Source organism: Pelophylax lessonae (assembly GCF_965119305.1).
Source record: "Pelophylax lessonae genome assembly, chromosome: 6".
Classification (NCBI taxonomy): Eukaryota; Metazoa; Chordata; class Amphibia; order Anura; family Ranidae; genus Pelophylax; species Pelophylax lessonae.
The window spans coordinates 2,927,497-2,944,350 of NC_138773.1; the positions used below are offsets into that span (position 1 = coordinate 2,927,497).

Below are 16,854 nucleotides of genomic sequence, written 5' to 3' on the forward strand. Positions count from 1 at the left end.
CATGGAGGATGTCACACACCCTGAGGAGGACATATAGAGGATGTCACACACCCTGAGGAGGACACATGGAGGATGTCACACACCCTGAGGAGGACACATGGAGGATGTCACACACCCTGAGGAGGACACATGGAGGATGTCACACACCCTGAGGAGGACATATAGAGGACGTCACACACCCTGAGGAGGACACATGGAGGACGTCACACACCCTGAGGAGGACACATGGAGGACGTCACACACCCTGAGGAGGACACATAGAGGACGTCACACACCCTGAGGAGGACACATAGAGGATGTCACACACCCTGAGGAGGACACATGGAGGATGTCACACACCCTGAGGAGGACACATGGAGGATGTCACACACCCTGAGGAGGACACATGGAGGATGTCACACACCCTGAGGAGGACATATAGAGGACGTCACACACCCTGAGGAGGACACATGGAGGACGTCACACACCCTGAGGAGGACACATGGAGGAGGTCACACACCCTGAGGAGGACACATGGAGGATGTCACACACCCTGAGGAGGACATATAGAGGATGTCACACACCCTGAGGAGGACACATGGAGGATGTCACACACCCTGAGGAGGACACATGGAGGATGTCACACACCCTGAGGAGGACACATGGAGGATGTCACACACCCTGAGGAGGACATATAGAGGACGTCACACACCCTGAGGAGGACACATGGAGGACGTCACACACCCTGAGGAGGACACATGGAGGATGTCACACACCCTGAGGAGGACATATAGAGGACGTCACACACCCTGAGGAGGACACATGGAGGATGTCACACACCCTGAGGAGGACATATAGAGGACGTCACACACCCTGAGGAGGACACATGGAGGACGTCACACACCCTGAGGAGGACACATGGAGGATGTCACACACCCTGAGGAGGACATATAGAGGACGTCACACACCCTGAGGAGGACACATGGAGGATGTCACACACCCTGAGGAGGACACATGGAGGATGTCACACACCCTGAGGAGGACACATGGAGGATGTCACACACCCTGAGGAGGACATATAGAGGATGTCACACACCCTGAGGAGGACACATGGAGGATGTCACACACCCTGAGGAGGACATATAGAGGACGTCACACACCCTGAAGAGGACACATACAATACCTACCAGAAGCAGAGGGGGGCTCTCCTGTACAGTCATAGACAATCCGAGAGAGGAATTTATATCATCATCAGAGGAGCCTGTAATACAGAACATATATAAATATACATTGGTGACATCACCGCTCTCCAGATATAAGACATACAGTATATCACAAAAGTAAGTACACCCCTCACATTTTTGTAAATATTTTATTCTATCTTTTCATGTGACAACACTGAAGAAATGACACTTTGCTACAGTAGCAGGTCTTCCAGGCCTGTGGCCTGATGTGGGTCTGCCATTGATACCGGTTACCTTTCCAGCCCATGTGAGCTGTGGCCCTGGGTGTGAGGACTGAGACACGGATGACTCCGGTATCTTTGTTTGGTTGTTTTATTGTAGATAAAGGGGGATGGGAGAAGGGAATGAGTGGGATACTCTTTTTGGCTTCAGCTATGTACACTTGGGACTTTGTTTCTGAAAAATGCCCGTTGGCGCTTCCTTGACACCAGCCAACGCCAGCCAATGCTCAGTTGCTCACTAACTCTAAGAACACTTCGCAACCTAATAGAAGTGCTGAATCCTCGACTTGTAGTCCAGAAGATCCAGGACTGTGAATTGTAGAATTACTGACACTGTTATACTGCACCTGCCATTCGAGAATGCCCCACAGATACTCAATAGGGTTTAGGTCTGGAGATGCTTGGCCAGTCCATCACCTTTACCCTCAGCTTCTTTAGCAAGGCAGTGGTCATCTTGGAGGTGTTTGGGGTCGTTATGTTGGAATACTGCCCTGCCCCCCAGTCTCTGAAGGGAGGGGATCATGCTCTGCTTCAGTATGTCACAGTACATGTTGGCATTCATGGTTCCCTCAATGATCTGTAGCTCCCCAGTGCCGGCAGCCCCAGACCATGACACCCCCACCACCATGCTTGACTGTAGGAAGACACACTTGTCTTTGTACTCCTCACCTGGTTGACACCATCTGAACCAAATAAGTTTATCTTGGTCTCATCAGACCACAGGAGATTGAAGAGAAAGGAGACAAGCTCATGAGGGTAATTATTGGGTATAAGCACCACGTCCCAATATGAATATTGAAAAGGAAGGGGTTGGGCGCATAAAGCGAGGGACTTTTAAAGATGGGTGCTGGTATGCAGAAGATCCAAGAAAGAGATAGATATAAAATATCAAAACGGATATATTTTATTTGAGAGAAAGAAAAATTATAAAATGTATACTGTATTTATAGGATACAACAACAATATAGACATATTGCTAAAAAACAATTACAGTTATCAGCCATGTTCATTGTACATTGAATATAAATAGATATCGGATCCTACACAGGGGTAAATAGTAGACACTGTATACCCTTTTGCCATCCAAAGAAAAGATGTCTGTGCAGAGAGCGATGTTGCCCACAAATTTTAACCCGACATGTTTCACGGCCATATAGCCGCTTCCTCAGGGGTATTTGGGGGTTCTTTCTATATATAATTCAAATGGGAACACTAGGATAAAGAAACATACAATAAACACATGTAATCAAATATATATCAACAGTACAGGAAATACCATATGTCATATATCAAAGACTAGGTATATCTATAGCAGTGTTCATTAAAATATATCAATTGGACATGAGAAACAACGCAATCAAAAGTGTCACACCTGTCTGGCATGTGGTCAATCGCCTAGCGGAACGGATCCTGGACCACAAGGTAGGGGAAGACCCCCCCGGGGCGAACACGGGAGCCTGACCAAAGCAAGGGCAAAGCTGCAAGTATGGAATACTAATGTCTAAAGATAGGAAAAAGAAATGAATGATATGTAGATAACTGGTAAGCAGAGATATCCATATGTGTCCCAAATGTATCAGGAAGCACCTGGATATATCAGTATATTTAATTAGATGAAATAGATTAAGAACAAAAAATAAATGGAAAATGAGGTGCATAACATAAATCGATGTCTAATAATAGTGTTACCAAAATGCTCCCAAAACTGTATATGGACAGGGACCGGGCAAGGATACGGTGAGACCAATAGAACAAGGATTAGTCCACAGCGGATCCTAGGAGTGCTGCCTACAAAATATGGATTATATATATATTTACCATTTAGTAGGTAGTTCTCATAATGGGCAAGACAGCATATAAGTGTAGCCTCTCATTAAATGGTTTAAAATTCCTAGTCGAACAGATGGTAAAAATATGGATAACAGTGGTGAATATTTATCAAAATAGTAATAATCTTTAGACAGTATAGTAGGGTAATTACACCATCAATAGGTATAAAAGTTTAAAGAGGGGTATCCATGTAATTTCAACAAGATTGGAAATAAAAAATATTGTCATTAAAGAAGGATTTGTGCAGAGATTGTTTACCTGTTGCAGTGTGTACTCAGACGTCCCGTCCCTGCAAATGCACTGGAGAGACCAGGGCAGGATTAAGAGCATCATGGGCTTGGTGCTGAGGATTTTGAAGGGCCTTAAGGGCCGTGCCTTGGCATGCACCCAGAGGAGGAAGGGTGCAGCCATGCATGCCTAATTCAACATGGGATGCTGTCTCTGAAGCCCATAAACACATCCATGCATCGGCAACTGTCCCTCCTTGTCCGGCCTTCGTGCTGTGTGGGGAGGTTCTGAGGGTGCTGCCTGGGGAAGCGAGCATAGAAGCCAGACTTCTGTGTTTACAAGTGACAGAAGAGCGGTAACAGTGAATATGGCCAACCCGGGGCCTATATAAAGGTAGGGGCCTGGAGCTGCAGCTCCAATAGCCCCTACGTTAATCTGGCCCTGGGAGAGACGCCGAGTTGCCGCTTAAATGATCAAAGGCTCCACCCGGATGACGTGCAAGAACAGCGTCTTGACGAACATCCGGCTGGCGTCAGGGATGCGGACGCAAAGCCGCGCATGCCCACCATTTTGGCTGAACACCGGCTGCGAGCGTGCGTCATAGAGGCGGTGCTACGCAGGCAGGTCGGGGAATGGCAGTGTTGGCCAGACATATCGCCCAAACTAAGGAAGGGCCATACCCGACGTCACGTGTCTGCCGAAGGGGGAGACACCCAAAGTAGTACCTCCATGTAAAGAGGAGACGGATGTAACCGTCTGTGCAGAAGACCAAGGCCAGAGGGCGTAGACTGATCCATTGTTTCAAGTGGCCAACATAAACTTAAAGAGAAACAAAAATGATACATATTTGACATGCATGGATAAATCTTGAATATTAATACAGCAATATAGCTAGCAGCCAATTACATGAAAATATATATTGCAGTACAAAGTAGTTAAAGTATATAATGTATAGAAAAATTACACAATGAGATGTTAAAGCGGAGTTCCACCCGAAATTTATACTTACCTCCATCTTCTCGCTCCCGGTCACCTGAAAAACAAATGGATAATCGCAATTTTTTTTTTTTTTTCACTTACCTTTTAGAGAAAATATACTCACCTTACTTCCTTCTTCCTCCCCTCGGCGGCCACGGCGATTCGTCACTTCCTGGCTTTTGCAATGATTCCTGGGAGCTGAACGTCATCGCTCCCAGGAATCATTGCGCCTGCACCGGCCCCGACGTCAGTTCCGGGGCGCGCGCGTCATTCCCTTCTAAACAGCTTCTGGGCATGCCCAGAAGCTGTGGAGGGATGACGCGCGCGACCCGGAAGTGACGTCGGGGCCGGTGCAGTGCATCGTGGGACCGAAGAAGGAGGAAGAGGACCGAAGAGGACGCGGAAGAGGATCGCGCTGGCTTCAAGCTGCCCACACCCGAGATGGCAGCGCTGGAGAAGACAATTTCAAGGTAAGTATTTCTCCTGAAAGGTAAGTGCAACCCGGGACAGATCAGAGGCTAGCCATTGTGGAATGTGCTAGCCCTGACTGTCCCGGGGGTATTTTTATTAAAAAATGTACAACTAGGGTGGAACTCCGCTTTAAGTCTCAATGAACAGAGCTCTAGGTTTATGCCAAAGCAGAAGTCTTGGAAAACAAAAAACCAGAGTGTACATATGTAACAAATAACAGCATTGATCAAACATGGATAAATGGTGGAGGACAGGAATCAGACATAGAAAAAAGGAAAAAGGGAGGGGAAATGAAAAAAGGGGGGGGGGGGAACCAAAAGAAGATATAATTCAGTTGAAACGTTATCTCACAAAAAAGATTTGTATGAATGAGCTTCATTAAGTCCAGGAGGTACAGTGGCATTTAATCTCTCTATCCAAAGAGTTTCACGTTGTAAGATTCGCTGGTCCCAATTACCTCCTCTAGGGTCTGGAGATATAATCTCCAAGACTCTAAAGGATACACAAGAACTGTCATACCTGTGATGCAGACCGATATGTCGGGTAACCGGGGTGAGGATTTCCCCCCCCCCCCTGAATAGTAAACATGGTCTCCCACTCTTTGCCCAAGTTGCCTAATAGTTTTGCCAACATAAAAGGCTGAACATTGGCAGTTCATAAGATATATTACCCCACGCGTGGAGCAATCTTCAAATCCACAGAGTTTATGGGTTGTGCCATTGGGTAAACATGTGATAGGACCTTCCTCAATCCAGGGACAACGGGAACAACTACCACATTGGTATGTCCCGAATGTGTTCCTGGACTGGGGAGGGTCATTAGTATAATGGCTTTTTATGAGGAGGTCCCGTATAGATGTCGCTCTTCTGAAAACTAATTCAGGATATTTTTTAACATGTTTAGAGAGAGTTGTTTCCTCACTAAGGAGGTGCCAATGTTTTTGAAAAATGGCTCTTAATTGTTGGTGATTGTCGGAATATTGAGTGATCAATTTTACAGTTTGATTAGGATTGGTCTTATTCCTTTTTTGTAGTATGTCACTTCTATTCTGTCCCTTGGCCTTGTTAAAGGCCTTTCTCCAAATCGTCCGAGAATAACCTCGTAAAAGTAGTCTTGCCTGAAGTTTTTTGGCTTCCCGAAGGAAATCCACATCTAATGAACAGTTTCTCCGTATGCGCAAATATTGCGCATACGGGATACTGTTTTTCAAAGGGGTGGGGTGGGCGCTGGATGCGTGTAAAAGCATGTTACCAGCGCTCGGTTTCCGATAAAGGCTGGTAGTTATGTGACCACTGGTATCCTTTTTTGATTTCTACATCCAAGAATACGATGTATTCGGGATGGAAATAATAAGTAAATTTTAAATTGAAATGATTAGTATTAAGCGAAAAAAGCATTTTTTCAAGTTCATATTGTGGACCTGTCCATATTAAAAACAGGTTGTCAATGTAACGGAACCAATGTGTCACATGTTTGAGCCAAGGAGCATAGGAGTCGCTGGAGAAAATGTGCCTTTCCCACTCTCCAAGGAATAAATTCGCATAGGAGGGTGCGCAACATGTCCCCATTGCGACTCCTTGCTTTTGCAGGTAAGTAGTTTCCATAAAAGTAAAAAAATTATGTGTCAAAATGAATTTCAGAAGGGACAAAATGAAGCCATTGTGTGGCCACATATGTTCATGTTGTTCCTGTAAAAAAGATCCAACCGACCGGATGCCCGCCTCGTGCGGTATGCTTGAGTACAATGCCTCAATGTCCACCGTCACGAGGAGGGCATCCGGGGGTGTCTGGATCCCATCAATATGTCTCAACAAGTCCGGAGTATCCTGGATAAAAGAAGGTAATGTCTGAACAAAGAAATCAACATATTTGCTCGCATTCTCCGAAATGGAGCCGATCCCAGAGACAATGGGTCTCCCAGCGTTTTTTTTTTTTATTTTTGTGCACTTTGGGTAGTGTGTATAATGTGGGGGTCCTAGGGTGTTTGACTATTAAAAAATCATATACATCTTTATCAATAATGTCCGACATCAAGGCTTCAAGGCACAGATTCTTTAATTCTTTCTGGAAATTAACAGTTATATCAGGGTGAATGGGGGTATACCATTGACGGTTGTTCAATATATCAAGACACATAGTCTGGTACTGTTGATGTGACATTATAACTACGTTACCCCCTTTATCAGAGGGTTTTATAACATAGTGAGGGTTCTTTTGCAGATGTTTGAGAGCTAAATTTTGAGAAGGCGTAAGGTTGTCCGATACTGATTGCCAACGTGTACGTTTAAGATCCCTTATAGTTTGGCAAACAAATAACCAGATATGAGGGCAGGTAGATAAGTCAGGGAATCGTTGAGATTTGGGTTTAAATACCTTTTAAGGAGATTTGCCTGGGGCCCCAGGTTCCGCAGGGGAGGGCTCGGATCCCACAGGGTCCGTAGATCCCTCCTCATATAGGAGCATGAGGTCCCTTAAAGCGCGAAACTCCTCCATGGTATAATGTTTAAGTTGTCCTGTAAGATCTATTTCCTGTTTCTTCTGTTGATCCGTTCCGCTAGGCGATTGACCACATGCCAGACAGGTGTGACACTTTTGATTGCGTTGTTTCTCATGTCCAATTGATATATTTTAATGAACACTGCTATAGATATACCTAGTCTTTGATATATGACATATTATGGTATTTCCTGTACTGTTGATATATATTTGATTACATGTGTTTATTGTATGTTTCTTTATCCTAGTGTTCTCATTTGAATTATATATAGAAAGAACCCCCAAATACCCCTGAGGAAGCGGCTATATGGCCGTGAAACATGTCGGGTTAAAATTTGTGGGCAACATCGCTCTCTGCACAGACATCTTTCTTTGGATGGCAAAAGGGTATACAGTGTCTACTATTTACCCCTGTGTAGGATCTGATATCTATTTATATTCAATATACAATAAACATGGCTGATAACTGTAATTGTTTTTAAGCAATATGTCTATATTGTTGTTGTATCCTATAAATACAGTATACATTTCATAATTTTTCTTTCTCTCAAATAAAATATATCCGTTTTGATATTTTATATCTATCTCTTTCTTGGATCTTCTGCATACCAGCACCCATCTTTAAAAGTCCCCCGATTTATGCGCCCAACCCCTTCCTTTTCAAGACCACAGGAGATGGTTCCAGTAATCCATGTCCTTAGTCTTCTTGTCTTCAGCAAACTGTTTGCGGGCTTTCTTATGCATCATCTTTAGAAGAGGCTTCCTTCTGGGATGACAGCCATGCAGACCAATTTGATGCAGTGTGCAGCGTATGGTCTGAGCACTGACAGGCTAACCCCTCCCCCACCCCTTCACCCTCTGCAGCAATGCTGGCAGCACTCATACGTCTATTTCCCAAAGACAACCTCTGGATATGACGCTGAGCACAGCACTCAAACGCTTTGCTCGTCCATGGCGAGGCCTGTTCTGAGTGGAACCTGTCCTGGTAAACTGCTGTATGGTCTTGGCCACCGTGCTGCAGCTCAGTTTCAGGGTCTTGGCAATCTTCTTATAGCCTAGACCATCTTTATGTAGAGCAACAATTCTTTTTTTCAGATCCTCAGAGAGTTCTTTGCCATGAGGTGCCATGTTGAGTTTCCAGTGACCAGTATGAGAGAGTGAGAGCGATAACACCAAATTTAACACACCTGCCCCCCATTCACACCTGAGACCTTGTAACACTAACGAGTCACATGACACCGGGGAGGGAAAATGGCTAATTGGGCCCAATTTGGACATTTTAACTTACGGTGTACTCACTTTTGTTGCCAGCGGTTTAGACATTAATGGCTGTGTGTTGAGTTATTCGAGGGGACAGTAAATTTACACTGTTATACAAGCTGTACACTCACTACTTTACATTGTAGCAAAGTCTCATTTCTTCAGTGTTGTCACATGAAAAGATAAAATAAAATATTTACAAAAATGTGAGGGGTGTACTTACTTTTGTGAGATACTATAAGATATATTATACAGGAGTGACATCACTGCTCTCCAGATATAAGATATATTATACAGAGTGACATCACCGCTCTCCAAATATAAGATATATTATACAGAGTGACATCACCGCTCTCCAGATATAAGATATATTATACAGAGTGACATCACCGCTCTCCAGATATAAGATATATTATACAGAGTGACATCACCGCTCTCCAGATATAAGATATATTATACAGGAGTGACATCACTGTTCTCCAGATATAAGATATATTATACAGAGTGACATCACCGCTCTCCAGATATAAGATATATTATACAGGAGTGACATCACCGCTCTCCAGATATAAGATATATTATACAGGAGTGACATCACCGCTCTCCAGATATAAGATATATTATACAGAGTGACATCACTGCTCTCCAGATATAAGATATATTATACAGAGTGACATCATTGCTCTGTAATATACAATGTATCGGTGTTGGGATGAGTTAATAAAATTCGATATAAAAGGTGAATACAATGTTACCAGGGATGGGTATGGGGTTGCAGTTGGCCGTCTGTGGGTCGCAGCGATATATCCGTCCCGTCTTATTCTCCGTTTCTCGGTAGAGCGGAGAGCTGACTATCACCCTGCAATGACACGGCACACCTCTGATAAACATCAGGGTTATTATGATCATGTGATTACATTATTACACTATACAGGAATATCGGATCTGAGTCCATAGAAGCCTGGCACCCCCCCCCTCCCTCCCCCATACACATACAGATCAGGGACAGATTTCTGGGCTGTGAGCCCACACTGACATGGGGAGATTGTACAAACTCCATGCAGACACTGACATGGGGAGATCACACAAACTCCATGCAGACACTGACATGGGGAGATCACACAAACTCCATGCAGACACTGACATGGGGAGATCACTCAAACTCCATGCAGACACTGACCCAATGACACCAGCGCTGTAAGTCCCTGCTCCAGTTACTGTGGAGTTTGAATATACAAATAGTGAAAATGATCATATATCAATATGAAAGTGATCAATATTCCCCCCTAAAGAGGACCCGTCACCCTCTCACCATTTATCCATCTGCACCACCTGATGGCCAAAGCTGGGATCCTCATTCTGGAATATGATTGGACGCGTCGTGTCCACAAAGAAGGCTCCAGCGGAGGAGAGCACTGTGATAATGATAAAATAGAAGAGCAATGAAGAACAGACAACCATGGTGGCATTACATCGACATTATATGCACCCAAAATCACCTAAATTTTACATCCCCTTCACTCATTCATTGATTGGAGGATGGAAGAGAAAGAAGGTGGTGGAGGAGATGAAAGGTGATGGAGGAGATAGGAGGTGAAGAAAGACATGGAAGGTAATGGAGGAAAGGGGAGGTGAAGGAAGACATGGGAAGTGATAAAGAAAAGGGGAGGTGATGGAAAAGATGGGAGGTGATGGAGGAGAGGGGAGATTATGGAAGAAAGGGGAGGTGAAGGAAGAGATTGGAGGTGATGGAGGAAAGGGGAGGTGATGGAAGATATTGGAGGTGAAGGAAGAGATTTGGGGGGGGGGGGTGCTGGAAATGATGAGAGGTGATGGTTAAAAGGGGAGGTGGTGATGGAAGCGATGAGAGGTAAAGCAGGAAAGGGGAAGTTATGGAGGAGATTGGGGAGATGGAAAAGATGAGAAGTGATGGAGAATAGGTGAGGTGATGGAAGAGATTGGAGGAGATTGAAAAGATGGGAGGAGATGGAAAAGATGGGAGGAGATTAGAGGTGATGGAAGAGATTAGAGGTGAAGGAGGAGATTGGAGGTGATGGAAAAAAAGGAAGAGATGAGGGGTAATTGGCTGAAAGGGGAAGTGAAGGAAGATATTGTAGGTGATAGAAAAGATTGGAGGTGATGGAAAAGATGGGAGGGGATGGAAGAGATGGGAGGAGATAGGAGAGGGGAGGTGATGGAAGAGATTGGAGCTGAAGGAAGAGATTGGAGGTGATGAAAACAGTTGGAGGAGATGAAAGACAATGAAGGTAATAGAAAAGATAGGAGAGAGTGGTAGAGGTGGGAGGAGATGGAAATTATTGGAAGTGATGGAGTAAAGGGGAGGTGATGGAGGAGTGGGGAGGTAATGGAAGATATTGGAGGTGAAGGAATTTATTGGAGGGGATGGAAAGGATTGGAGGAGATGGAAGAGATGAGAGGTGATGGAAAAGATGAGGGGCGATGGCTGAAAGAGGAGGTGATGGAAGAGATGAGAGGTGATGGAGAAAAGAGGAGGTGTTGGAAGAGATTGGAGAAGATGTAAGAGAGGAGAGCTAATGAAAGAGTTGGGCGGTGATGGAAGAGAATTGAGGTACTGGAGGAAAGGGGAGGTGAAGGAAGAGATTGGCTGTGAAGCAAGAGATTGGAGGTGAAAGAAGAGATGTGAGGCGATGGAAGAGATGGGAAGTGATGGAGGAGATTGGAGGTGATGGAAGAAGGGGGAGGTGATGGAAGAGATTTGAGTTAAAGGAAGAGATTGGAGGTGATGGATAAGATTGGAGATGATCCAGGAGATGAGAGGTGACAGAGGAAAGGGAAGGTGATGGAAACGGTTGGAGGAGATGGAAAAGAATGGAGGAGATGGGGGAAATGGGAGGTGATGGAAGAAATTGGAAGTGAAGGAGGAGATTGGAGGTGATGGAAAAGATGGAAGAAATTAGGGGTAATGGCTGAAAGGGGAGGTGATGGAAGAGATGATAGGTGATGCAGGAAAGGGGAGGTGATGGAAGAGATTGGAGCTGAAGGAAGAGATTGGAGGTGATGGAATTGGTTGGAGGAGATTGGAAGAGATGGGAGGTGATGGAAGAAATTGGAGGTGATGGAGGAAAGGGGAGATGATGGAAGAGATGAGAGGTGGAATTTGGAGGTGGTGGAAAAGATTGGAGGGGATGGACAAGACTTGAGGTGATAAAAGAAAGGTGAGGTGATTGGAGGTGAACAAAAAGATTGGAGCTGAACGAATATACAGTATGGGAGATGAGAAAGAGTTTGTATAGAGATGGAGAAGTTAAGAGGTAATGGAAGAGATTGGATGAGATGGAAGGAATGGGAGGAGATAGAAAAGATTGGAGGAGATGGAGGTGATGGAAGAGATACATGGTGATGGAGGAGACGGGAGGTGATGGAAGAACTAGGAGGTGAAGGAAGAGTTTGGAGGTGATGGAAAATGTTGGAGATGGAAGAGATGAAGGAGAAGGAAAATATGAGAGGTGATAGAAGAGAGGGGAGGTGATGGAAGAGAGAGGAGGTGATGGAAAAGAGATTGGAGAAGATGGGAAAGATGAGAGGGGATGGAATAGATTGTAGGAGATGGAAGAAATGATAGGAGATGGAGGAAAGGGAAGGTGATGGAAACGGTTGGAGGAGATGGAAAAGATGGGAGGAGATGGAGGAGATTAGAGGTGATGGAAGAAATTGGAAGTGAAGGAGGAGATTGGAGGTGATGGAAAAGATGGAAGAAATGAGGGGTAATGGCTGAAAGGGGAGGTGATGGAAGAGATGAAAGGTGATGCAGGAAAGGGGAGGTGATGGAAGAGATTGGAGCTGAAGGAAGAGATTGGAGGTGATGGAATTGGTTGGAGGAGATGGAAGAGATGGGAGGTGATGGAGGAAGGGGGAGATGATGGAAGAGATTGGAGGTGGTGGAAAAGATTGGAGGAGATGGAAGAGAATGGAGGAGATGGAAGAGATGGGAAGTGAAGGAAGAGATTGGAGGTGATTGAAAAAATTAGAGGTGATGGAAAAGATTGGAGGAGATGGAAGGGATAAGAGGAGATGTAGGAAATGGAAGACATGGGAGGAGATGGAAGAGATGGGGGAGATGGAAAATATGAGAAGTAATGGAGGATAGGGGAGGTCATGGAAGAGATTGGAGGTGAAGGAATAGATTGGAGGTGATGGAAAAAGTTGGAGGAGATGGAGGGTGATGGAAGAGGTGAGTGGTGATGGTTGAAAGGGGAGGTGATGGAAGAGATGAGAGGTAAAGGCAGAAAGGGGAGGTGATGGAATAAATTGGAGGTAAAGGAATAGTTTGAAGGTGATGTAAGAGATTGGAGGTGATGGAGGAAAGGGGAGGTGATGGAAGAGATTGGAGGTGTAGAAAGAGATTGGAGATGATGGAAACATTTGGAGGAGATGGAAAAGATGGGAGGATATGGAGGAAATGGAAGGTGATGGAGTAGACTAGAGGTGATGGAATAAATTGGAGGTGAAGGAGGAGCTTGGAGGTGATGGAAAAGATGGAAGAGATGAGGGGTTGTGGCTGAAAGGGGAGGAAAGAGATTGGAGCTGAAGGAAGAGATTGGAGGTGATGGAAATGGTTGGAGGAGATGAAAGAGATGGGAGGTGATGGAGGAGATTAGAGGTGATGAAGGAAAGGGGAGATGATGGAAGAAATTGGAGGTGAAAGAGGAGATTGGAAATTATTGGAGGAGATAGAAGAGATGAGAAGTGAAGGAAGAGATTGTAGGTGATTGAAAAGATTGGAGGTGATGGAAAAGATGGGAGGTAAAGGAAGAGATGGGAGGAGATTGGAGGAGATAAAAAAAAAATTTGAGGAAATGGAAGAGACGGGGGGAGATAGGAGTAATGGAGGAGAGGGTAGGTGATGGATGAGATTGGAGGTGAAGGAATAGATTGGAGGTGATGGAAAAGATGGGTGGGGATGGAAGAGATTGGAGGTGATGGAAGAGATGAGATGGGAGGAGATAGAAGAGATTGGAGGAGGGGATGGGAGAAGATGGAGGATTGGGCAGGTTATGGAAGAGATTGGAGGTGAAGGAATAGATTGGAGGTGATGAAAAAGATTGGAGGAGATGGAAGAGATGTGAGGTGATGGAAGAGATGAGAGGTGATGGAAGAGATGAGAGGTGATGGAAGAGATGAGAGGTGATGGAGGAAAGGGGAGGTGATGGAAGAGATGAGAGCTAAAGGAGGAAAGAAGAGGTGATGGTAGAAATTGGAGGTAAAGGAATAGATTGTAGGTGATGGAAGAGATTGGAGGTGATGGAGGAGATGAGAGGTGGTGGAAAAGATTGAAGGAGATGGAAGACGTTTGAGGAGAGAGTAAAGGTAATGGAGGAAAGGGGAGGCTATAGAAGAGATTGGAGGTCATGGAAGAGACGGGAAGAGACAGAAGAGATGGGAGGAGCTGGAAGATATTGGAGGAGATGGAAAAGATTAGAGGAGATTGAAGAGACGGGAGGTGATGGAAGAGATAGGGGGTGATGGAGAAAAGTGGAGGTGATGAAAGAGCTTGGAGTTGAAGGAAGAGTTTGGAGGTGATGGAAAAAATTGGAGGAGATGGAAGGGATTGGAGGAGATGGAAGAGATGAGAGGGGATGAAAGAGATGGGATTAGATCGAAGGTGATAGAAAAGATTAGAGGATATTGATGAAGTTGGAGGTGATGGAAGAGATGGGAGGTGATAGAAGAGATGAGAGGTTATGCAGGAAAGGAGAGGTGATGGAAAATTTTAAAGGAGATGAAACACATTTGAGGGGATTGAAGAGATTGGAGTTATTGGGAGGAAAGAGGAGGTGAAGGAGGAGATGAGAGGTGATGGAAATGATTTGAGGTGATGGAAATTATTTGAGGAGATGGAAGAGATGGGAGGAGCTGGAAGAAATGGGAGGAGGTGGAAAATATTGGAGGAAATGGAAAAGATGGAAGGGTGTGGAAGAGATGGGATGAGATGGAAAAGATTGGAGGGGATGGAGGAGATGGAGGTGATGGAAGAGATACATGGTGATGGAGGAGACGGGAGGTGATGGAGGAGATGAGAGATGATGGAAATGATTGGATGAGATGGAAGAGATGGGAGGAGCTGGAAGAAATGGGAGGAGATGGAAAATATTGGAGGAGATGGAAAAGATGGAAGAGATGGGAGGAGATGGAAAAGATTGGAGGGGATGGACTTGAGGTGATAAAAGAAAGGTGAGGTGATTGAAGAGATTGGAGGTGAACAAAAAGATTGGAGCTGAACGAATATATGGGAGATGAGAAAGAGATTTTATGGAGATGGAGAAGTTAAGAGGTAATGGAAGAGATTGGATGAGATGGAAGGAATGGGAGGAGATAGAAAAGATTGAAGGAGATGGAGGAGATGGGAGGTGATGGAAGAGATACATGGTGATGGAGGAGACGGGAGGTGAAGGAAGAGCTAGGAGGTGAAGGAAGAGTTTAGAGGTGATGGAAAACGTTGGAGATGGAAGAGATAGAAACTATGAGAGGTGATAGAAGAGAGGGGAGGTGATGGAAGAGAGAGGAGGTGATGGAAGAGATTGAACAAGATAGGAGAGGTGAGAGGTGATGGACGAGATGAGAGAAGATGGAAGAGATTGTAGGAGATGGAAGAAATGATAGGAGATGGAGGAGATTGGAGGTGATGGAAAATATGGGAGGTGAGAAAGAGATTGTAGGAGATGGAGGAGATGATGGGTGATGGAAGAGATGCAAGACATTGGAGATAATGGAAGAGAATGGAGGTGATGGAAAAGATTTTAGGGGATAAAAGAGATAAGAGGAGATGGAAGAGATGAGAAGAGGTGAAGGACAATGCAGGAGATGGAAGAGATTGGAGGAGATGAAAGAACTGGGAGGAGATTGAAGGTAATGGAAAAGATGGGAGGTGATGGAAAAGATGCGAGGTAATGGAGGAGAGAGGAGTTGTTGGAAGAGATTGGATGTGATGGAAGAGATTGTAGGATATGGAGGAAATAAACGGTAATTGAAGAAATTGGAAGAGATAAAGGCGATGGAAAAGATTGGAGGAGATTGTGGCAGAGGTTGGAGGATGGGGATATTGAAGATGGGTGGATAAGACTTCCCTCTGATTCTGAACTCTGGTGTTATCACTGTAGCACTTCCGCTTTGAGAACTGCTGGATTGTTCAAATTGGGATCCCCCTGGGTTACCAATAGCAACTGCAGCATGCACAATTTAACTCTTTACTTTTTGGCTCAGTCAATGATTAGTCCAGGGGTATGTAGTTGTTTTTGGTGTTTTATTTTAAATAGGGATGGGAGAAGGGAATAGTGGGATACTCCAAATTGAACTATTCACAATGGATGAGGATTCACCTTGCCACTAGATGAATTTAGGTCAAGTCTCTGTTCAGACGACTTAGTTGGATAGATTATCTTCAGGATACCTGCCTAGTATCCCTTTTCACTTCACAGACTTACACCCGTCCTCTGAATATCCTACACCGGGGTGGCCCTCTCAGGTCAGGCCCCTAGACATGATCCCCTGTACTCAGGTGTCTCTACCCCTCCAGTGAGTTATTCTGGACCTCTGGGTTCAGTTCCTTTCCTCTGGTCCCCAGGCTGACTGCCTGTGACCACCTGCCCCTGCTACAGAGGAGGAGGCAGCTGCCACCCTCCCTCCGGGACTCTGCTCACCAGCCAAAGACTCTGCAGCACATGTGCTCCTGGCTTTTATACAGTATCCCATAATGCACAGAGACAGCCAGTCTCTACCAATCACTGGGACTGTATCAAAGCCTGTGTACCCATTGGTCAGGTTTCCTCTCACTGTCCATCAGGCCTCCCTATTGGACCAGTGCGGAAACACTATCTGGACTCAATGAATCATACACTGAGCACACTGAGCAGACTTAACTCACAGATCCTGCTCTCTGGTAGGCAGAAAGCAATATACAGTATCTCACAAAAGTAAGTACACCCCTCACATTCTATCTTTTCATGTGACAACACTGAAGAAATGTGACTTTGCTACAATGTAAAGTAGTGAGTGTACAGCTTGTATAACAGTGTAAATTTACTGTCCCCTCAAAATAACTCAACACACAGCCATTAATGTCTAAACCGCTGGCAACAAAAGTCAGTACACCCCTAAGTGACAATGTC

General features: G+C 45.0%; 1 protein-coding gene across 1 annotated transcript in view; it reads right to left on the reverse strand.

Moving 5' to 3' along the window:
* The window catches only part of LOC309559011 (integrin alpha-M-like), a 266,904-nt gene that overhangs the window by 243,084 nt on the left and 6,966 nt on the right, over window positions 1-16,854 (reverse strand). The window contains exons 2-4 of the mRNA XM_082262120.1: window positions 10,020-10,122; window positions 9,463-9,566; window positions 1,167-1,240 (exon numbers count right to left, since the gene is read on the reverse strand). Coding sequence (XP_082118246.1) covers window positions 1,167-1,240; window positions 9,463-9,566; window positions 10,020-10,122 — 281 coding nt within the window. The remainder of the gene's footprint in view (window positions 1-1,166; window positions 1,241-9,462; window positions 9,567-10,019; window positions 10,123-16,854) is intronic.